Source organism: Zootoca vivipara, chromosome 8 (assembly GCF_963506605.1).
Source record: "Zootoca vivipara chromosome 8, rZooViv1.1, whole genome shotgun sequence".
Lineage (NCBI taxonomy): Eukaryota > Metazoa > Chordata > Lepidosauria > Squamata > Lacertidae > Zootoca > Zootoca vivipara.
Genome location: NC_083283.1, coordinates 31,046,259 through 31,069,945, shown reverse-complemented (window position 1 = coordinate 31,069,945; position 23,687 = coordinate 31,046,259). Strand labels below are relative to the sequence as shown.

At 41.5% G+C, this 23,687-nt stretch overlaps 1 protein-coding gene across 1 annotated transcript in view; it reads left to right on the top strand.

Annotated features, from left to right (window-relative positions):
- The window catches only part of CRISPLD1 (cysteine rich secretory protein LCCL domain containing 1), a 36,164-nt gene extending 12,878 nt beyond the window's left edge, over positions 1-23,286 (top strand). The window contains exons 3-15 of the mRNA XM_035125455.1: positions 3,643-3,761; positions 3,906-4,038; positions 4,501-4,616; positions 7,951-8,051; positions 9,081-9,233; positions 9,341-9,401; positions 9,505-9,571; positions 13,355-13,485; positions 14,533-14,576; positions 14,670-14,742; positions 15,443-15,518; positions 21,654-21,784; positions 23,235-23,286. Coding sequence (XP_034981346.1) covers positions 3,643-3,761; positions 3,906-4,038; positions 4,501-4,616; positions 7,951-8,051; positions 9,081-9,233; positions 9,341-9,401; positions 9,505-9,571; positions 13,355-13,485; positions 14,533-14,576; positions 14,670-14,742; positions 15,443-15,518; positions 21,654-21,784; positions 23,235-23,286 — 1,257 coding nt within the window. The remainder of the gene's footprint in view (positions 1-3,642; positions 3,762-3,905; positions 4,039-4,500; positions 4,617-7,950; positions 8,052-9,080; positions 9,234-9,340; positions 9,402-9,504; positions 9,572-13,354; positions 13,486-14,532; positions 14,577-14,669; positions 14,743-15,442; positions 15,519-21,653; positions 21,785-23,234) is intronic.
- The last annotated feature ends 401 nt before the right edge of the window (positions 23,287-23,687 follow it).

Sequence of the window (23,687 nt, the reverse complement as noted above, 5' to 3'; positions counted from 1 at the left end):
GTTGTTTTTAAATAAAGTGAGAATGCCTCCGTATGTCAGTGGTATGTGCTCATGTGTGTATATATCTTTTCTAGCAAATGCACACAAAATTTAAGCCCATGACTCCAGGTTCAGCAAGAGATGTTCATGGAGACCTGCTTCTCTACCTACATCTCTTTAGCTGGATCTGGGCATCTAATAAAATGTCCTGTTTTGCTATGATATTTCCTATCCAGTTTTTGTATCCTTCTTTCACTTATTCATTGTGATTTGGCTTAAAGAATATAGTGGATTTTATTTTAAAAGTAAAAAGCACCATACTGTACAGTGATATTTACTCTACGAGTCTATTCCTTATATTTAGAATGAATACTGCATTGAGGCTTTCTTTCATGCCACAGTAAATGTTTACTTTTGTTGGTGCCAACTGTATGCATTACTGTCTTTACCAAGTCTGAATCTTAGCTCTTTTTAATTTACTTTACAGGTTTTCACATATTGCTTTGGAAAGGTTTTCTTTGTGTTCTGTATGCCATTCCAAAAGATTCTGTGATTCTTTGGCCCAGTTGAGATTTCACATTAAACCATGGATTAAAATAAACTATGGTTAAATCATGCAAATGCACAGTGTATTGGTGCTCATTGCTCAAATGTTTCTGGGGTGCTCTTTCTCCACAGATGACACAAGCTTGCCATGCCATGTGAACTGGGCTTGTGGTATGTCAGGGTTCATTTTAGTGAAAGAAGCACTGAGCTTGGATTCTGATGATACAAAAAGCTGCATTTTAACTGTTCTGTCTGTGAAGTGAGGGAGGAGTGTAATGGGAACTTTTGAGCAGTGTGCATTACTAGCATGCTGCTTGTTCACATTTAACCATAGTTTGTTTTAAATTATGGTTTAATGTGATGTGCACGCCAAGCCTTTGTCTGAGTCAGGATACTGATTAGAAGTTGCTTGTAGAAGCATTTCAGAGTACAATTATGAAACCAAAATCAGTGACATTTCTGGTAAATTGTTTGAAGATTATTTGATAAGATAGTTGCATGTTTCTCAGGGTGAGGCATCTGTCTTGGGGATTGGTCCGAAGGCAGCTGGACATATCCTTTTTTCACCTTTTAATTCATATTCAAATCTGAGGTACATATTCAAATCCCTGTGTAACTTTGTGTCTGTGTCATACTGATTTTTTTGTGAAAATGAGTGAAAATTCACAAACATGAAGCTGGTTGTATGTGAACTTTAGCAAACTGAACAGAGCTTGGGGGTTTAGTATGGAAACGTGTATCTACTGATAACTATCAGTTATTGTACAATCATACTAATATAATTGCTTTGGATATTTGCCTGAAATTAGGCTATAATGGAGAACATCAATGATATATTAGAAACCTTTGCATGGCAGAATACTGTTTTGCAGCTAGTTCAATCTTTCCTTGCTACATTGGAATCATTTAATCACTGTAAATGGATTACAAATTAATTGTAACTTTGTAACTGTGATTATTTCTACACCAACAACGACCCAGGTCAATATCTTGTGCAGAGATAAAGATTCCCATTCCATATCATTTTAGGTGCTATTTAATTGCATGGTTAATGTTAAGTGGTATTTAACTTCAAAGATTAAGAGGTCTGTATTTCCTTCCTTTTATAGAGACTACAGTCCCATAACATTTGTGCCCACCTTAACCTCCTTAACATTAATTGCAGAGTTAGCTAGTGGAAATGCACTGAGCAACTGTGCATGGATCAGTACTCAGTGAACAAATACAGTGGTACCTCGAGTTAAAAATGCCTCAGATTACAAACTCCGCTAACCTGGAAGAGTTACCTCGAGTTGAGAACTTTGCTCCAGGATGAGAACGGAAATCGTGTGCCGGTGGTGCAGTGGCAGCGAGAGGCCCCATTAGCAAAAGCACGCCTCTAGTTAAGAATGGTTTCAGGTTAAGAACAGACCTCTGGAACGAATTAAGTTTGTAACTAGTACCACTGTACCTTATGTGCACCAAGGTCGCATGCAATGTATACATTTCAACTACAGTAATGTAGTTAAAGAAAATATACATTATTCTGCCTGCATTGAAACATACACATTATTCTGCCTGCATTGAAACATACAAAAGTAAGGTGGATATTTTGCCATGTGGGCAATGTAGAAAACAGAATATTATTTTAATTATTTTAAAAAGTATAAATCTTTCAGGATGATTTTGAATAATCTATCTAACCTCAACAGTTTCTAAGCATGTATGTGTTCATCTTCATGAGTGAACACAATAAATTAAATGCTTCAGCAAAGGCAGCTTTTGCAGTGCTTTGGGCAGTTGTACTTCATCATTCACTGCAGAAAATGGATTCCCGCTAAAAATTCAGTTGATCACAAACATTGCCTTACTTGCTTGAATAACTATAGATAGATTAACAGTGTGATTCTCTCTATATGTCCACTCAGACATACCGTATGCCCCTTTAAGTCCAATGGGGCTTTCTGCCAGGTGGTTGCTATAAGATACCATTAATTATTACCAAAGTAGAAACATCTCCAAAAAAAGTATGTAGAACAGTGAAGGGGGATCTGTAGCTCATCAGATGTTGAAAGACTACAACTCCCATCACTCCTGATAATGAATTGTGCTTGGTGGAACAGAAGGGAGTTGGAGTCCAGCAGTATCTGGAGGGTCACAGATTCCGAATCTCTGCTTTAGAGCAGCATTGTACTATTTGTTGAAGCGTCAAATTTCTTGAATTTGTAAAAATCACTAGTTTAATTACAAAAAAAACCCTTATCATTTCACTGGGTCAAAGTCAGTCTCATTATACAGATGGGAGTTATGAACAGATTTGATTTGACATATGGACTGACTAATTATGAATTCTGGTGATACCACTAATTCCAGTTCAATCTGCTTCTCAGGTTAGCAATGGGCACAAAAGCTAATGGCAACAAATGTGGTATCAACAATTTAGATGCTTGATAGTTGAAATAATCTTTATGATATAAGTAAACTAGCCTCCTTGCAATTTGGAATCTGGCAACCAATTCATGAGTCCAAACACAGATTATTGTGAAAATATAGAATCTTCAGGGGATCCAAGATATATCTGGAAAAATGTATGAAGGATATCTTGTGGCTTTCCATTTAAGTGTCTCAGTTTAGGCCTTGATTACAAGAACGAACTTTTTCACTCCAAAGTCTTGCTTGTAGGGTTGCTAGACTAAATAGAGGACAGGACTTCTGTGACTTTAATTGCCCTGCTCTCTTTTGAGTCTGGAAACCTTAAAGAGAAACTAGCAGACCCTTTGTTTAATTTCCAAGGAAAGGGTCTGCTGGTTTCTCTTTAAAGTTTCCAGACGCAAAAGAGAGCAGGGCAATTAAAGGCACAGAAGTCCTGTCCTCTATTGAATCTGGCAACCCTACTTGCTTGTTTCCTTCTTCTTTGTAGGATGAATACGATTAAGGACTCTTTTGTGTGTGTGCTATTTTTGACACATAATGTTCTAGATTGTGCAACTTTAATTGCCAAATGAAGTCCTATTTCACTGGGATAAGTGGTGTCATAGGTAGTTTGTTCATGTGAATCACAAAATGTCCCCTTTCATGAGCTAAAAACACTTTCAAACAATTGCAATTTTCCTTCCCTCCCCACCTCCTCAAATATAGACATGGGATGTAGAGCTGGAGAGATCAGCACAATCCTGGGCTGAGACATGTCTTTGGGAACATGGTCCTGCAAGCCTTCTTCCATCCATTGGACAGAACTTGGGAGCACACTGGGGAAGGTATAAATAAATATATTTTACGAATGATTTCAAATAGTGTAAAAAAAGGTTCTCCTTAAAAATGTCATATAAACATTGTCTCTGTTGATAACTGCAGTGGCTGTTTGAATTATTATTGAGTTTTGTTTGGTTCCTTTTTTGTAGATATAGACCTCTAACATTTCATGTCCAAGCATGGTATGATGAAGTGAGAGACTTCAGCTATCCTTATCCTCAAGAATGCAACCCTTATTGCCCTTATAGATGTTCTGGTCCTGTATGTACCCATTATACACAGGTGGGTATGCATTATTCTTCCCAATGTCAACACTGATGTAATCAATTTGAGTAGTTTTTGCTTCGGATATAACACTAAGCCAGGGATTGTGTTTCTTTTCTTCCATTCACAACTGGTTTTATATCTATCTATCTATCTATCTATCTATCCACCCATTCTGGTTTTAAGAGCAAAATAATTGCATTTTTATGCATAATCAAAGACCATAACTGTTTTATTTTATTGAGATCAACAGATGATGTAAATAAGTGGAATCCCATCAGAATCCACTCATGTTGGCAAGAGATCTGCAGTATATATACTTTCCTCGACTATTCAGTGTGTTAATTTTTCTTCTCTCTCTATGACTGCAGTACTGCCCGTATGTTTTTTTTAAAAAAGTTTTCTGGATAGTATTATAATACTCATTTGTTTTGATTTGAGTCAGGCATTTAACTGTCTTTCTTTTGTTTTGTCCAATAGGTGGTATGGGCCACAAGTAGCAGAATAGGTTGTGCAGTTAATTTGTGCCATAACATGAATGTCTGGGGACAGATATGGCCAAAAGCCATTTACCTGGTGTGCAATTATTCTCCCAAGTAAGTATATATGACAGATTAAGAAGTTAGCTGTGGTACATTGGTACACAGAGATAGGTATAAAAGAACCCCAGTGCCATTTTTAAAAAAAAAAAAAAAAAAAAACAGAAAAGCTATTGGGAGGGTTACTTTGGGAGCATTGGAACCCATGGCCCACCAGATGTTTTTGGACCAGATGTTCAGCCCCAGATTTGCCCCAGCCAAAGGCCAAATGTTTAGGAATGATGGGTGTTATAATCTAACAACTGCGGGACCAAAGATTAGTACCCGGTAGTCACCCCTGGTCTACAGAAATGGTGAGGGTGTGGGTGCTTTATTATTTTCCCACACAAGCTGCTTTTTAATCTCATAAGGTACACATGGGTTTGTGACAATTTAACACCCTATTCCATATTCCCAATCCCTAAGGTTTCTTTTAGCATTGGGGGGGGGGGGTTCCTGTTACATTTATAAATATATCAGCCATTCCCCATGTGGCTGGGTCATTAAAGTATTACCCCAGCCACATGGAAGCTGGTCACAGAAAATGCGCCTGTTATACATAATTAAACTTTGACACCTGTGTTTATTTTGAAAGGACAAAGAAACTTTTAAAATTTTACATTTTAAAAAAACATTTTACAAACTTTAAAATATCCAGTGACTTCCCTTCTTCTCCTTCCATGGTTCATTTTATGTATCATATATTCCTGCATATTTTGCTATAACCATTCACATCAGTTTTCCACTTTTACATCCATCAAAAATTATTTACTCTGTTGAATTTATCTTAGTGCTGTCAGTGTTTTCAGCTGTATAGAGTTATTTTCAATAAATGTTTTGCACTCTTCTTTAAATATATGTTCTTCGTGCTCTCTTATTCTCTGTGTTAAATGTGCAAGTTCTGCACTTATCAATTTAAGTTGCCAATCCTCTTTAGTTGAGAGCTCATTCACTTTCCAGTTTGGGGCTAACAAAACACAGGCTGCAGTTGTTGCATACATAAATAACCTTTTGCATGCCCAGTCACAGACCCCTCATCCCCGGAATTCAGGCCTGGATAAATAAGAAACAACACAGCATAGTTATGGGATTAAAATTAGGTCACAACTAATCAGATATAGGAAACCTTGGCTTAGGCATTGGACATGTATCCCTCTCAGCCCCCAATTGGGGTCTGAGGCTAAGCAGGGACAGACAGGAATTATGGGGAACACTGCAAAACATGCGTTTACGCAGCTGCCCCCCCTCCAGTTCTGGGAGTTTGACCATACACTGAACACTCATGGTCAGTGACTCCCAGCATAAACCCCTCTAACAGGGCCCTGCTAACAATCATTTTCAAATAATTCTCTTTCAATGAATAACATGCAGTAAATTTCAGGTCGCTTTTCCAAAGCTTCTCCCAGAGGTTAAGTTCTATATTGTGTCCTATATCTATTTCCCAGTGCATCATTGGAGCTTTACGTTGCTCGTCTTTTGTTTCCCATTCTAATAAAAAATTAAGAATTTTAGACAGAAGTTTATTCTTATTTGGTAAGAGTTCTTTTTCAAATTGTGAGCTTTTGTCCAGAAATCCATTCTTTCTATCTAATTTAAACATGTCATATATCTGGTGATATTGCAACCAATCCGTAACTTGACTCCTTAAGTATTCCATTGATTTCAGTTTGGGTTCTCTCTTCCCACCCCCGGTAAAATCCAGCAGTTCCCTGTAAGTCACCAATTGTCTGTCTACGGACAAAGGAACTTTTAATCCATTAGATAACAGAGAAAAATCAGACTGAATTTTCTGTTTTGAGTTTCTGTAAAGTGTTGCTTTGTTTCTAGTGGAGCTTTGACCCAGTGCAATGGTAACACGTTTTGAATTTTGCAAGCTCCAACCTAAATCTGTTTTCGTCCAAAATTACAACATTCCAAGCATTCTCGAAAATCTGCCAGCTCCATTTATATACACAATCTGCTCATTTTACAACAGATGATTAAAGGGGATTTGATTGGCAGCAGTTCACCTGCATTATGGTAATTTTGCATGGTGTTAAATAAGGCTGCACTCGGCTACATTCCTCCTTGGCTTTGAAACAGCATGGGCATAGTGGACCTATACTCCAAATTTTTGAGGTTGGGGAGCGGAGGGAGATATGCCGCTACTGTGCTGGCAGAATGATAGTCACATACTGTACCCAAAGGAGTGGAGGAACAACCATAAAGCTCCCATATGGAGAAAAATAGCAAACACCACTTCTCCCTCCCAGATACCTCCATGGAAACACCACCAAAATATGCTAATGAGGGGTTGTGCCAGACAGGTGCATGCATGACAGACTTGGAGGGAGCCAATGAATTCAGATCCTAGGAGCAGACCCACAGCACACTCCCCTGCATTGCTGCACAACATGGAAAATGATACCCCAATGCCCCCTTTCCACAAGGGCCATTGGCACTCGCATAGGCAGAATCAACCCCACTATTGTGAGTCCCCAAGGATCCTTCCAAGCAAGGGTTTGAGTCCCCCTTGTGTGGCTCATGATCAGCATTTCAGAGCACAGCACACACAAAGAGAAGAAAAAAAAATACAACACCTTCTAGAAATGACACCAAAGAAGGATGTTCTTCTCATTACAGGGGATTGGAATGCTAAAGTAGGGAATCAAGAGATAAAAGGAACAACTGGCAAGTTTAGCATTGGAGTTCAAAACGAAGCAGGGCAAAATCCCATACAACACTGTACCCACATAGCTTTCTGAGCAGGAAGCCTGCATAAAACACATACAAAGAGTATGCACCCCAATGTATCCTGTCTTCTGTTCTCATTAGAAAAAATAAAAATACCCCTCAGTTTGGCCAGTTAGCAACCTCAGCCCTCATTTGTGAAACCAAGCAATTTCTTCTGTACCTTTGGATCTACCAGCAGGAAAGATAATCTTCTGAGTATGTTTCTGGGGATTAGCTATATATGTTGCAACTATAGATTACGTTGTCCTACTTACCAAATGCATTAATTGTGTCTGTAGCGCAATAAAATACTATATCAAAAGCTTATTAAGGCCTGAGAATACATGTCTCTGCCCTCCCTGCCCCCAGAGCATTTTAGGGTAATGCTTTGGAAGCAAATCTACCATTCATGGCATGTCGCCATAGCTACAGCTGTGCCACTCTTAAAGCACCATCTAGGAGGTATGACTTGTGCCCCCTAAAAAGCTGTCCAGGTGAACCAGCCACCCCAGTTGGGTGAGAGGAAGTTTCACAGTCACAAGTGCCTGTGTCCTTATTAGGTCAGTGATAAACCTTTTAAACTGTGCAAAACAAAATATTTATCATGAATATATTTCACTAAATAGCATTTCTCCCCTAGGGGTAATTGGTGGGGGCATGCACCATACAAGCATGGTCGCCCATGTTCTGCATGTCCACCTAGTTTTGGAGGAGGCTGTAGAGAAAATCTTTGTTATAAAGGTGTGTATTTAGCAAATTAAATTGTATCTGCTGCCACTTTTCTTGGTATCCAAGGGAAAGGGAAGGGATCATTTGATTCCATGGGAATTCTATGTGTTGGTCAAAGGCTTATTCGTATTTTTTACTCCACATGAAGTGACTTTGATGGTCAGAAAAACATAATGAATATTTGGCTTTAACAATTGGTACAAAAAAAAAATCTTTTGTAAATTGACACCTATATCATTCCATCTTCTAAGAAAGACCAAAAATCATTCAATGAATTCACTAACAGTGCAATCATTTTGCTTTTGATATGGCTGGGGATAAAATGTAGCATAACTGGAGTGCTGACCAACATGTACTTATTAGAATATGAGTAAAGAACTTCCCTGCATACAACTGTACTTGAATAGGGTTTTCTCTGTGTAATCTGGAATGTTGTCTTTGTACGCTTCCTGAGTGCATAGAGCAGGCATGGGGAAGCTATAGCCCTCCAGATGTATTTGGACAACAATTCCCATCATACCTGGTCATTGGCCGGGGACAATGGAAGCTGGAGTCCAACAACATCTAAAGGGCCATAGGCTCTCCACCCCTCACTACTATAAACTGGCTCTCTACAGACATTATAATGAACCATGTATATTGAGGAAAAGCCTCTAATGCATCTTCATTATCTCCAGATTGAAGAGGATAATCTCTCATTGTGTCAGTAGCTTTGCATCCTAATACATTTACTTTTGTTTATAACCTTCACTAAGTGACATGATAGTAAAAGCAATTATCACAAGCCAGCCAGTATTAAACATTTTCAAGTCCCATTAATTGTAGTGAGAGATATTTACTCCCAGCAGGGCCTGGAGGTACTAAGTACTACATTTGTACCCAAGCTCCATACAGTGGGACTTACTTCCAAGTAGACCTCCATCGGATTGCTTTGGCTTCCTCGTGGATAGTTACAAGACATACTCGCTATTCCATTTCTGATTCACAGGAATTGACTATTGTTTAAAAAATGGCATTTGTTCCATTTGTTTGCTATAACAGAAGGTTCAGAAAGACGTTACTCTCCAGAGATGGAAACCAATGAGATTGAACGGCAGCAGTCACATGTTCAGGATTCATCACAAAATCGATTAAGGTCACATGCAGCATCTGATGATGGTGACAGAAATGAAGTCATAAGCAAACTACAAATGTGTAAGTCAATTTAATTTCATTTTTATCATCGGCTTTATTTTGTTGTTGGGGTTTTTTTTTCTAACGCTGTGGGACACTGCAATAATAATGGGCACTTTCTCCCCCAGCTCAAATTGTTTCCTGTGAAGTACGGCTAAGGGACCAGTGCAAAGGAACAACTTGTAATAGGTAGGGCATCCTTCCAGTTTATCCAGAATCCCTGGGATTACATGCATTTTTAAATTTTATTGTTTTTGCCATTATTCTCAGATCAAACTATTTTCCCTCCTAGGTATGAATGTCCTGCTGGCTGTTTGGACAGCAGTGCCAAAGTAGTTGGAAGTGTACATTATGACATGGTAAAAATATTATGATTAACACTCACTGTTGTTGTTGTTGTTTAGTCGTTTAGTCGTGTCCGACTCTTCGTGACCCCATGGACCATAGCACGCCAGGCACTCCTGTCTTGCACTGCCTCCCGCAGTTTGGTCAAACTCATGGTCGTAGCTTCGAGAACACTGTCCAACCATCTTGTCCTCTGTCGTCCCCTTCTCCTAGTGCCCTCAATCTTTCCCAACATCAGGGTCTTTTCCAAGGATTCTTCTCTTCTCATGAGGTGGCCAAAGTATTGGAGCCTCAGCTTCACGATCTGTCCTTCCAGGGAGCACTCAGGGCTGATTTCCTTAAGAATGGATAGGTTTGATCTTCTAGCAGTCCATGGGACTCTCAAGAGTCTCCTCCAGCACCATAATTCAAAAGCATCAATTCTTCGACGATCAGCCTTCTTTATGGTCCAGCTCTCACTTCCATACATCACTACTGGGAAAACCATAGCTTTAACTATACGGACCTTTGTCGGCAAAGTGATGTCTCTGCTTTTTAAGATGCTGTCTAGGTTTGTCATTGCTTTTCTCCCAAGAAGCAGGCGTCTTTTAATTTCGTGACTGCTGTCACCATCTGCAGTGATCAAGGAGCCCAAGAAAGTAAAATCTCTCACTGCCTCCATTTCTTCCCCTTCTATTTGCCAGGAGGTGATGGGACCAGTGGCCATGATCTTGGTTTTTTTGATGTTGAGCTTCAGACCATATTTTGCGCTCTCCTCTTTCACCCTCATTAAAAGGTTCTTTAATTCCTCCTCGCTTTCTGCCATCAAGGTTGTGTCATCTGCATATCTGAGGTTGTTGATATTTCTTCCGGCAATCTTAATTCCGGCTTGGGATTCATCTAGTCCAGCCTTTCGCATGATGAATTCTGCATATAAGTTAAATAAGCAGGGAGACAATATACAACCTTGTCGTACTCCTTTCCCAATTTTGAACCACTCAGTTGTTCCATATCCAGTTCTAACTGTAGCTTCTTGTCCCACATAGAGATTTCTCAGGAGACAGATGAGGTGATCAGGCACTCCCATTTCTTTAAGAACTTGCCATAGTTTGCTGTGGTCGACACAGTCAAAGGCTTTGGCATAGTCAATGAAGCAGAAGTAGACGTTTTTCTGGAACTCTCTAGCTTTCTCCATAATCCAGCGCATGTTTGCTATTTGGTCTCTGGTTCCTCTGCCCTTTCGAAATCCAGCTTGCACTTCTGGGAGTTCTCGGTCCACATACTGCCTAAGCCTGCCTTGTAGAATTTTAAGCATAACCTTGCTAGCGTGTGAAATGAGCGCAATTGTGCGGTAGTTGGAGCATTCTTTGGCACTGCCCTTCTTTGGAATTGGGATGTAGACTGATCTTCTCCAATCCTCTGGCCATTGCTGAGTTTTCCAAACTTGCTGGCATATTGGGTGTAGCACCTTAACAGCATCATCTTTTAAAATTTTAAATAGTTCAGCTGGAATATCATCACTTCCACTGGCCTTGTTATTAGCAATGCTTTCTAAGGCCCATTTGACTTCACTCTCCAAGATGTCTGGCTCAAGGTCAGCAACCACACTACCTGGGGTGTATGAGACCTCCATATCTTTCTGGTATAATTCCTCTGTGTATTCTTGCCACCTCTTCTTGATGTCTTCTGCTTCTGTTAGGTCCTTACCACTTTTGTCCTTGATTATGGTAATCTTTGTACGAAATGTTCCTTTCATATCTCCAATTTTCTTGAACAGATCTCTGGTTTTCCCCATTCTATTGTTTTCCTCTATTTCTTTGCATTGCTCATTTAAGAAGACCCTCTTGTCTCTCCTTGCTGTTTTTTGGAAATCTGCATTCAGTTTCCTGTATCTTTCCCTATCTCCCTTGCATTTTGCTTGCCTCCTCTCCTCCGCTATTTGTAAGGCCTCGTTGGATAGCCATTTTGCTTTCTTGCATTTCCTTTTCCTTGGGATGGTTTTCGTTGCTGCCTCCTGTATAATGTTACGAGCCTCCATCCATAGTTCTTCAGGCACTCTGTCCACCAAATCTAAATCCTTAAACCTGTTCCTCACTTCCACTGTGTATTCATAAGGGATTTGATTCAGATTGTATCTTACTGGCCCAGTGGTTTTTCCTACTTTCTTCAGTTTAAGCTGGAATTTTGCTATAAGAAGCTGATGATCTGAGTTACAGTCAGCTCCAGGTCTTGTTTTTGCTGACTGTATAGAGCTTCTCCATCTTTGGCTGCAGAGAATATAATCAATCTGATTTCGATGCTGCCCATTTGGTGATATCCATGTGTAGAGTCGTCTCTTGTGTTGTTGGAAGAGAGTGTTTGTGATGACCAGCTTGTTCTCTTGACAGAACTCTATTAGCCTTTGCCCTGCTTCATTTTGAACTCCAAGGCCAAATTTGCCAGTTGTTCCTTTTATCTCTTGATTCCCTACTTTAGCATTCCAATCCCCTGTAATGAGAAGAACATCCTTCTTTGGTGTCATTTCTAGAAGTTGTTGTAGGTCTTCATAGAATTGGTCAATTTCACTTTCTTCAGCACCGGTAGTTGGTGCATAAACTTGGATTACTGTGATGTTAAAAGGTCTGCCTTGGATTCGTATCGAGATCATTCTGTCATTTTTGAGATTGCATCCCATTACAGCTTTTGCCACTCTTTTGTTGACTATGAGGGCCACTCCATTTCTGCTACAGGATTCTTGCCCACAGTAGTAGATATGATAGTCACCTGAACTGAATTCGCCCATTCCCTTCCATTTTAGTTCACTGATGCCCAGGATGTCGATATTTATTCTTGTCATCTCATTTTTGACCACATCCAGCTTACCTCCACTCATTGTTCTTACATTCCAGGTTCCTATGCAATATTTTTCTTTACAGCATCGGACTTTCCTTTCGCTTCCAGGCATATCCGCAACTGAGCGTCCTTTCGGCTTTGGCCCAGCCGCTTCATCAGCTCTGAATCTACTTTTACTTGTCCTCCGCTCTTCCTCAGTAGCATGTTGGACGCCTTCCGACCTGAGGGGCTCATCTTCCAGCGTCATAACTTTTATATGCCTGTTGTCTTTGTCCATGGAGTTTTCTTGGCAGGGATACTGGAGTGGCTTGCCAGTTCCTTCTCCAGGTGGATCACGTTTAGTCAAAACTCTCCACTATGACCTGTCCATCTTGGGTGGCCCTGCATGGCATAGCTCATAGCTTCTCTGAGTTATTCAAGCCCCTTCGCCACGACAAGGCATTGATCCATGAACACTCACTGTAGAACCATTTGATTACATTTTTTTTTTAATCTAGGAGGTTAGCTAATGCACACTATCATTGACAAAACATTATGTAAACAGAACTATCTGAGGATAACTGTTTGGTGAAATTTTACTCATTATCTCATTTTGAGTTGGAGATTTAGTTAGCACCTCCCGTAGAGAATTCACAAGTATAGTCAGACATACTGGGTCATATCCAGTGTCTTTCATATTCAGAATAGACATGTTGAAATTGATGGACCTGATTAACTCGGCTCCATTGATTTCAATAGGGCTATTCTGAGTAGAACTTAGTTGGACACAACCTAATATATCTGGTATCATTTGCTAACTCATCTTTGATAGCATGAAACTGAAAATGACTAATTGATAACTGACTTGCAGTGTGCCAGAATACCGTATAAGAAAAACACAATAGTTTGTTTTGGAATATAGCTGCTCTTCCTTTTGGAAATGTCATGGGGAAAATAATTGTTTGGGTATGGATGTTAATTTCTGTTTCTGTGTTTTTCAATCTTAGCAATCAAGCATTTGCAGAGCTGCAATACATTATGGCATCCTAGATAACGATGGTGGCTGGGTTGATGTTACCAGGCAAGGAAGAAGAAACTATTTCATTAAATCCTATAGAAATGGAGTTCAGTCAATTGGGTGAGTAAAATACAAATATTCAGCCACAAATGTTGTAGGTAGGTCTCAGGTTTTTAATATATGAGCCTATAAGCATATTTATATATCTTTTTTTAAAATAAAAAACCCAATGTAAATTCTGTTTTTCTGCCATATAAAGCTGCTTTTATAATCAAGCAATATATAAATGTTGTGAAATTAAACTATATATCCTGAGCAGAGATTTTGTTTTACCATATACAGTGGTACCTCTGGTTAAGAACTTAATTCGTTCCGGTGAAGCACCCCTTTAGCCAATGGCGCCTCCTGCTGCCGCCGCACCGCCAGAGCACGATTTCTGTTCTCATCCTGAAGCAAAGTTCTTAACCCGAGGTACTACTTCTGGGTTAGCGGAGTTTGTAACCTGAAGCGTTTGTAACCCGAGGTACCACTGTACTTGTCACTGTTTACTGTTATGTTGTAAGATGACATAGTATCTATGAACCTTGAATACTAATCAGAAAATTACTTCAGTAGTCATCTCAGTCTTTCTGAAATCCTCTGGTCTTTTGAAATAACCTGGCTGCCACTACATTCACCTCCCCAAAATTTATCCATTATAATTTTTGCCACCTCTTGTTCAGTAAGTGGAGTTTTAGGCTGCATGAACACAGTTAAGGATCCTTCAGCAGGTTTAAATCAATCACTTTACTTTGTGTTGGATATTCTTAAATGTTTAGCACATGTTTATGCAGCCTCTTTGAAGTTATTTATTTATTTAGAAACCTAAAGCTACATTCTTATTCAAGCTTGGGAATGAGATGCATTGAAGTTAATGAAATCTACTTCAGAGAAGGCATGCATAAGTTAGAAAGATGCTTGCAGAGTGGATTTCTACACAGTTGTAGAAGTATTCAAACAACATATTTTTTGTTTCATTGTCCCATTAATCTGTGCTCCTTTCGCTCGGTTATTAAAAATGTTTGTGGCAATTGTTTAGTGATTTCATTGTACATCACTTTGGTGAGCATACATAAAGCAAATATATGGATATTGGTAATAATAGCTATGTTTCTGTTTTTATTGTAGCAAATACCAGTCTGCGAATTCCTTCACAGTCTCTAAAGTGCCAGGTTAGCATTAATTTATATAATACAGCATTCCTCATTCATTAATGTATATGTCATCTATTAACATTCATTTGAGTATGCTTTTTAAAATTTCAGTGCAAGCTATCACTTGTGAAACAACTGTGGAACAATTATGCCCATTTTACAAGCCAGCCACACATTGCCCAAGGTAAGCTATTTAGTTATGTCTGTTGTTTAATTGCCATTCCTATCACAATGCAGGGGAAAGGCTATTACAAACCATATGGGGATGTTGAACTAGAAATATTAGAGTCATTACACTTCCTTATATATTGAACTTCAGGCTGCTGATATTTTACTGAATCTTATGAATATAAGTTCACACACTGAGGGTGCAGATGGGGGCCACTATGCCAGTCCTGGAACAGGCATATTTATTCTCCTTCCCATTAAAACATTTTAATGGGGAGAAATGAAAAAGGAAAAGGAAAAAACTGAAAAGGAGCATGGCAGGGCTTTGGATTTGGCCATTTGCTAACCACAACCCCTCCCTATGTTGACTAAGTCAGATTGCTCTGTAGTTGATACATACGTGGAACTCTCTGAGCCCCCATTCATAAAAATGTGCTTCTCCATTCACACAGTGAGTTCTGTGTGCACATTGAAGCATGTACAAGTACTAGGAACTGGTGGCAAAGCCAGAATTGTTGGGAAATCTTCAAGCAGTCCATAGTGTAAAAAGCCCATATGACCAAGAGAACAGGAAAAATAATAGAACAAAGCAATGCATGGACATAAAACTGTTCCATTATGCGTGCTTTACATAGGATGAAATGATCAAAAATTTGTACTTTACATGTGAAAAAGTTATAATTGTCTATGTTTTTATTTTATTTTCAATTTTCAAGGCTCTATTGTCCTCACAATTGCATGCAGGCAAATCCACACTATGCTCGAGTGATAGGATCAAGAATTTATTCTGATGTAAGTAAGATAACATATTTCTAAATATGGAATGTAAAATAATTGCATTTATACAAGTATTTATTATTATTTATACTAGCTTAGCAGGTGGGGAATTGAATCATTAAAAATCTGTGGCTTCATTTCCAGTTTAGATCCATTAATATACATTGATTCTCTGATTTAATTTTTTTAGTGCAAACAGACACTATGTTTGCAAAGCTGCTTGTTGTCTGTTTTAGCCACTTGAATGAATTGTGAACCAGTATAGATACATGCAGTTCAGATATATTCAGTTTCTTTCCAGTCACGGGATGCTTTTACACATACCGTATTCATGTGGTAAACCCTAACAATTAAAACCTATTTCAGGATGCCACATGGCCACAATACATATTCTGTGCTAGGAAAGATCTGAAATTGTCAAGAGGAATGTTGAACTGCAAGCAGAAAGTAGACCACACAACACAAGCGGACTAAGAAAAGCCAAACCAAGAAAGATTTCACTGACTAGCTGTTCTCAGCTGACTGTGGCTCCATTTATACACGTACATGTCTCAGTTGCTTTTGGCATCCGTCTCCCTTGGGAGACAATGGGGGAGTGCGCCTTTGGGGGTAGAGCCAAAATGTTGGAAGGTTACACCATCTGCTGTGGCTCTAGAGATTGAAGTGGAAGAGACATGTCTTTTAAAGAATTTTTAATGTTTTTATCTTCTTTGGGGTGGTAGGTGGGAGGGATTTTTAGTTGGGTGTGGGAATCTGTTAAATTTTAGTGTATTTGTAATTTTTATTGTTTTTGGTTTTATTGTTTTATTGTGTTTGGGGTGGTAGGTGGGAGGGATTTTTAGTTGGGGGTGGGAATCTGTTAAATTTTAGTGTATTTGTAATTTTTATTGTTTTTGGTTTTATTGTTTTATTGTCTTTTTTGTGCTCTTCTTTTGTTGAGTTCTTTGCTGTTTTTTAGAGGTTTTATTTTGTTTTTAAGGGGAGGGGTCAGGGCTGCCCGGGAGGGGGTCCCAGCAAGCAAAATGGCTGGGGCAGATTCCACAGGGGTGTGTGCACTGGAACAACCGATCTCAGTGGTCACGGGTAGGAGGAGGAGTTACGCTAAGACCAGACCATGTCATTACCGAGGAGGCAGACTTAGTCGTTGTCTGAGGACTATCCCTGCCTCCAGGTCTGGTCCTGACCGGACGGATATTGGAATCAGCAAGGGATACCCACATGACCTGAAGGTGCTGCTGTGCAATGCCAGGTCGATGATGAATAAGACCACCGCCATTCACGACCTGATTGTGGATGGAGGATTTGACCTGGCATGTGTGACAGAGACCTGGTTGGAGGAAGCCGATGGGCCCGTTCTTGGCGCTGCTTGCCCACCAGGTTTCTCTTATGCACAGCAACCCAGGCCATCTGGGCGGGGAGGGGGGGTTGCAGTGATTTTTAGGAAGTCATTAGTTTGCACCAGGCGTCCTATTGGGAAGACCCAGTTCTCTGAGTGCATGTTCTGGAAGTTGGGCAATAGAGGCAGTACAGGATTCCTTTTGGTGTACCGACCTCCCCGCTGCACCAAGGATTCCCTGCCCGAGCTGCTTCAGGTCGTGTCGGATGTGCTCCTGGAGACACCTAGCTTGGTTGTCTTAGGGGATTTTAACATCCATGCCGACACGACCTTACAAGGAGCCGCTCGGGACTTCGTGGAAAGCATGGCCACCATGGGGCTGTCCCTGAATAAGTCTGGCCCAACTCATAGCCGCGGACATGCCTTGGACTTGGTGTTTACCTCTATGGATGTTGGTGATCTGACATTAAGTAAAAGCGAAACAAAAGAAGTGCCATGGTCAGATCACTTTCTGGTGCAACTGGACTTCTCCGCAACCCTTTCCCTCTGCAGGGAGGTGGGACCGATTCGGATGGTCCGCCCCCGCTACTTAATGGATCCAATTGGCTTCCAAAGAGTGGTAGGGGATGTTTTATCCCATGTCGATGGCCTTTCAGCTGATTCCCTGGTGGCCCGCTGGAATGCGGAGTTAACCAGCGCTATTGACTGTCTGGCTCCGAAGCGCCCTCTCAGATTGCATGGAGCCCGGACAGCCCCGTGGTTTTCCCCGGCGCTGAGGGCAATGAAACAGTCGTTGAGACGGCTAGAGCGCCGGTGGCGGAAAACTCATTTTGAATCAGACCGGACACGGGCTAGAGCTCAACTTCGAGCCTACCAAGTGGCAATGGCGACGGCGAAGAGGACCTTCTTCACCGTCTCCATCGCATCTGCAGAAAACAGCAGCAGGAGACTCTTCCAGGTGGTTCGCAATTTAGCGGAACCACCTGCTCCATCCGGGCCCAGTACGGGCCACATGATCTCCTGCAATGATTTTGCAAAGTTTTTTGCAGATAAAGTCGCTCAGATTCGGGAAGAGGTAGACTCCACCGTGGGAGCAGGGCCGGGGCGGGGGAGTGCTAGAGTCCTGTCTAGTCAAGTTTTGTGGGATCAATTTCAATCTGTTACCTCCGAGGATGTGGACAGGCTGCTTAGACGAATGAAACCAACCACCTGTCTCCTTGATCCTTGCCCATCCTGGCTTATAAAAGCTAGCCAGGAAGGGCTGGGCGATGGGCTTCGCGGGTTGGTAAATGCTTCTCTCCATGAGGGAGCCTTCCCAGACCCGCTGAAAGAGGCGGTTATTAAACCGCTTCTTAAAAAACCATCTTTAGATCCGGCCAATATGGCCAACTATCGCCCAGTCTCAAATCTTCCATTCTTGGGCAAGGTGATTGAGCGAGTGGTTGCGGAACAACTCCAGGCACGCCTGGAAGAAGCGGACCATTTGGATCCCTTCCAGTCAGGATTCAGGCCTCATCATGGGACTGAAACTGCCTTGGTCGCACTGGTCGATGATCTCCGGCGGGCTAGGGACAAAGGTAAGAGCTGTTTCCTTGTTCTGCTGGATCTCTCAGCGGCTTTTGACACCATCGACCATAACATCCTTCTGGACCGTCTAGAGGGCTTGGGAGCTGGGGGCACTGTCATGCAGTGGTTCCGCTCCTTCCTCCTGGGCCGTGTTCAGAAAGTGGTGGTGGGGGATGAGTGTTCAGACCCCTGGGCGCTCACTTGTGGGGTGCCTCAGGGTTCTGTCCTCTCCCCCATGCTTTTTAACATCTATATGCAGCCGCTGGGAGAGATCATCAGGGGGTTTGGGCTGGGTGTCCATCAGTATGCTGATGATACCCAGCTCTACCTCTCTTTTAAATCAGAACCAGTGAAGGCGGTGAAGGTCCTGTGTGAGTGCTTGGAGGCGGTTGGAGGATGGATGGCGGCTAACAGATTGAGATTGAATCCTGACAAGACAGAAGTACTGTTTGTGGGGGACAGGAGGCGGGCGGGTGTGGAGGACTCCCTGGTCCTGAATGGGGTAACTGTGCCCCTGAAAGACCAGGTGCGCAGCCTGGGAGTCATTTTAGACTCACAGCTGTCCATGGAGGCACAGGTCAACTCCGTGTCCAGGGCAGCTGTTTATCAGCTCCATCTGGTACGCAGGCTGAGTCCCTACCTGCCCACTGACTGTCTCTCCAGAGTGGTGCATGCTCTAGTTATCTCTCGCTTGGACTACTGCAATGCGCTCTACGTGGGGCTACCTTTGAAGGTGACCCGGAAACTACAACTAATCCAGAATGCGGCAGCTAGACTGGTGACTGGGAGCGGCCGCCGAGATCACATAACACCGGTCCTAAAAGACCTACATTGGCTCCCAGTACGTTTCCGAGCACAATTCAAAGTGTTGGTGTTGACCTTTAAAGCCCTAAACGGCCTCGGTCCGGTATACCTGAAGGAGCGTCTCCACCCCCATCGTTCTGCCCGGACACTGAGGTCCAGCTCCGAGGGCCTTCTGGCGGTTCCCTCATTACGAGAAGCCAAGTTACAGGGAACCAGGCAGAGGGCCTTCTCGGTAGTGGCACCCACCCTGTGGAATGCCCTCCCACTAGAGGTCAAAGAGAACAATTACCAGACCTTTAGAAGGCATCTCAAGGCAGCCCTGTTTAGGGAAGCTTTTAATGTTTGATGGATTTCTGTATTTTAGAATTTCTGTTTTTTTTGGAAGCCGCCCAGAGTGGCTGGGGGAACCCGGCCAGATGGGCGGGGTATAAATAATAAATTATTATTATTATTATTATTATTATTATGTTTTGTTGCAGCCGGGGCAGATGAAGGTGTCCAGGAATGTGCTCCTCCCAGTGGTCAGGGCCGGCCCTAAGGCAAGGCTGGGTGGTGCAATGCGGCAGGTCGCCAGGGGGCGCCACGCTGCGCCCGCCAGACAGCCCAGCCGCCCTCCCGCTCGCCCTGCTCCTTGCCTCCCTCCCTCCCTCCCTCCCACCGCAGGTTCGAGTCCCGGCATCAGCCTGGTGGGTCGGGGGCATGAGGAGGACAAGAGGCTGGGTGCTGCACAGCACTGCCCCCCCCAGCAGAGGAGGCGCCGCCGGCGCCCCGGAGAACTACCAGGCAGCCCGGCCAACCCGCTGCGGCGCCCCTGAGCCCGGCCCACCCTCAGTGCCCGGCCTGCCCATGCCATGTCCCTCCTCTGCGTCCGCGGTGAGTTGGGGGGGGGCGCCGGCGGAGGGACCTTTGCGTCACGGCGCTCGATGTCATTAAGACGGGCCTGCCAGCGGTCATTTCTACTCTGGTCATTGCTATGGATACATGACTTAACTGCCTGTCTTCAGGCACTGCAGTTGTCTGCAAGGGGTTCCCACATGGGGTGGGGGGTTGATGTTAGCAGACTTCATGTTACGTTTGCAGACATCTTTGTAACACAGAGTTGGTCTGCCAATTGGCCTGGTGCCAGAAGCCAGCTCCCCTTAGAGAACGTCCTTGGGGATCTTGCCATCTTCTATTCTGTGGACATGACCAAGCCAGCGTAGAATGTCACTGGAACAGGAGTCTTAGTAGTGACTGGCTATATAATAATAATTTATTATTTATACCCCGCCCATCTGGCTAGGTTTCCCCAGCCACTCTGGGCAGCTTCCAATAGAAAAATGAAATAAAATAAAATAAACATTAAAAGCCTCCCTAAACATATCACTATGCAGTACCCTCCAGATGTTTTGGCCTACAACTCCCATGATTAGCTAAGATGACCAGTGGTCAGGGATGGTGGGAATTGTAGTCCAAAACATCTGGAGGGCCGAAGTCTGGGGGTGTCTGATGTTGGGGAAGGAATGAGGCAAATTCATGTTTCTGTGGCTCACTTTTATTGCTTTTAGCATCACTTGTTTGTTAGAAAATACTCTGGCAATATTGGTTTATTCAGTACTTGTCAAGTAATGATGAAAGCCAGAAATGTGATCATGCCCTTCTACAATATATATGCTGGTGACTGCAGTCATGTACAACAGTATAGAGCGATTTCAGCTATGCTGACAATCTGATTGCCATTTGAATTATATACACACATCTTTCCTCATATATTTGAGAGCACACTGATAACTTTCTACAGCAGAATAGGTAAAATTCCCACGAATTCTATCTGTCATCAATAATAAATATCTATGCAAATAAAGGCTTGAAAGATCCTTTTATAAGTGTTTAACATCCCTTTGCAGACTGATTCTATGCTGTTGTAGGTATCTGGAATTTTGCTGAGTAGCAAAAGAAGGAAAATGATTAAGCAGCTCAGTATTCAGATTCTGTGACCTGTTAAATGCTGATGAATGCCAAAGGGTTCACAGCACAGCAATAAAGCGAGACCTTGTAATACTATATGAAATGTTCATGCTAACTTTTAAAGTACTCTAGACAGTCTTATTTATGCATGGGGCTCTTACTGCAACCCAGTAAGACTATGGCATATATATATATATATATATATATATATATATATATATATATATACATATGCTTAGTAAAGTGTGTTAAATGCAGACTATGAGTTACCAAGTACCTTTCATAGTTACCAATGCATGGTCATTTCATCTTTATTAAAACTACATTTCCCCCAAAGAAAATGATGGTGCTACATTAACCACAAAGATATATATATATATATATATATATATATATATATATATATATATATATATATACTGTTCCAGTGATAAACGTTCCGCCACCTGATTTGCAATTCTTCATTTAAAAAAATCCTTCTATTTTAATTTTCTTAGGCATCTAGTATCTGCCGGACAGCTCTACATGCTGGAGTGATTCGGAATGAAGGAGGCTTTGTTGACGTTATGCCAGTGGATAAAAGAAGGATGTATTCTGCTTCATTTCAAAATGGGATTTTTTCAGAAAGGTACAGAGCATGACCTTGAAGACCAGTGTTTACTATCTACATGCACACACCTGCCATTCTTTGCAGTCCTACATTAATCCTGGAATAGTTGTGTTCTACTTAGTGCTAATTAACCAGACGTGAGTTGTATAACAATGGCAATTGCCAGGGAGAAGCAGCACCACCAGAACTGCCTGTTTCCCGTAAGCTCAAATCATAACCCTAAAAGCTGCTTATGAATGAAAGCAACTCTTTTGTTGTTGATCCAGTAGCCAATACCATAGTAGCTGATAAGAAAGTTGCATTGAGTTTCTTCAGGATTTTCAGGTTTGTTTCTGCCTAGGTATACACATTTATATCCACAATTTATCAGCAAAATCCTGTCAACAATAAACATGTGAAATCTCATTTAATTCAGTGATAGAGTTGGCATTTGAAAGCAGAAGTGTTTCACCTTGACTGTATTGTGCCCTAATTATTTAGTGTAGGTAGCTAAGTTTTCTTACACAGGAGGATTTCAACCCCCACCTCCCCAAATCAGACAGGCAATAGCTGTGTACTGTAAATAATCATCTTCTTTAGATTTAAAACTCTGACTTTGCACTGAATATATATGAGATGTGTAGAGGTATAGAGAAGATATATTTGGTGGCATGTAGAAATAAACAACAAGATAAGTTTTACTAAATTCGTAAAATTGCAAAAGAACATGATAGAACTATCCCAATTTCCTAGTGTGGATGGCTTGAATGGTGGTGGTGGTTAGGATAGCGTGCAATTGCCTATCCTTTGGATTTCATTGGTGGAGAGGAATCCACTTATGGGGAGGCTCTGTCTCTGTGGGCAGAAGCCAGTAGGAAGCCCCTAAATGAGCTGGACCAGCGCCTTGTGGATTTCCCAAGGGATCCCATCTTTCTTCTCTCTGCTATGCCAGCCTTGTTTGGTAGATAGTAAATATAACAACAAAATCTGTAACCCCACCTTCCGCCCGGGCTGGCATGAGCTAGCTGGGCTCAGGATGTGGCAAGCCTGGTGGCTTCCCAGCCTGAGGACATTAGGCCTACTCTGCCCATGCCATAAAATGTGTGTCAGGATTTCTGATCCTAGTAGTTGTTTTGATAGCGCTAAGCCATTGAATTGTGTCATAATTTTACATGCTGTCAGGCATGGGTCTATAATAACCTTGAACACAAGATTGGCCTGGAGTGTTTTTTTGCTGGGAGGGTTGGACTTATTGAGAACTAGATGTTTTACTTCAGCAGGCAGTCTTGAGCATTTGGAAGTACAGATGGAAATACTGATAGAAATTTCTGAATGTCTATTTGTACATCTGATGGTGGGAGGACGAGGGCCTCTGCAGATGGCTTAAATGTATGGGTAGATTTATCTCTAGAATAAGTGCTTGGTAAGATTGGGATCTTAAAATACAAACTAACCGATATGAAATGTTACAATTTTTTCCCTTCTGTAGTTTACAGAATCCTCCAGGAGGCAAGGCATTCAGAGTGTTTGCTGTGGTTTGAAGGTAACAAGCAAACTGTAAAAACAAAAGCTAAATACAGTGCTTGGAAGAAGAGAAAGAAAATGCCATCTAATTTCCTTCCTCAAGTTTGTATAAAGATGTAATATTGCTGTACAGAATATATTTACTGTTTTCTGACTGAAAGGGGGTTTAACTGCATGTAAATCTTAATGGGGGAAAATCTGTAAAGTTAAACATGGGAAAATGCATATGAAAAACTATGATGATAAATAACTTGTTTTGAATCCTGTGTTAAATATTGCTATATTTTCTTAGCATTTATTCCTATGCAATTCGTTCGAAGCTCATAAATGTTCCACAATTTAAAAACAAAACAAAACTGAATACATTATTATTATTATTATTATTATTATTATTATTATTATTATTATTATTATTGTG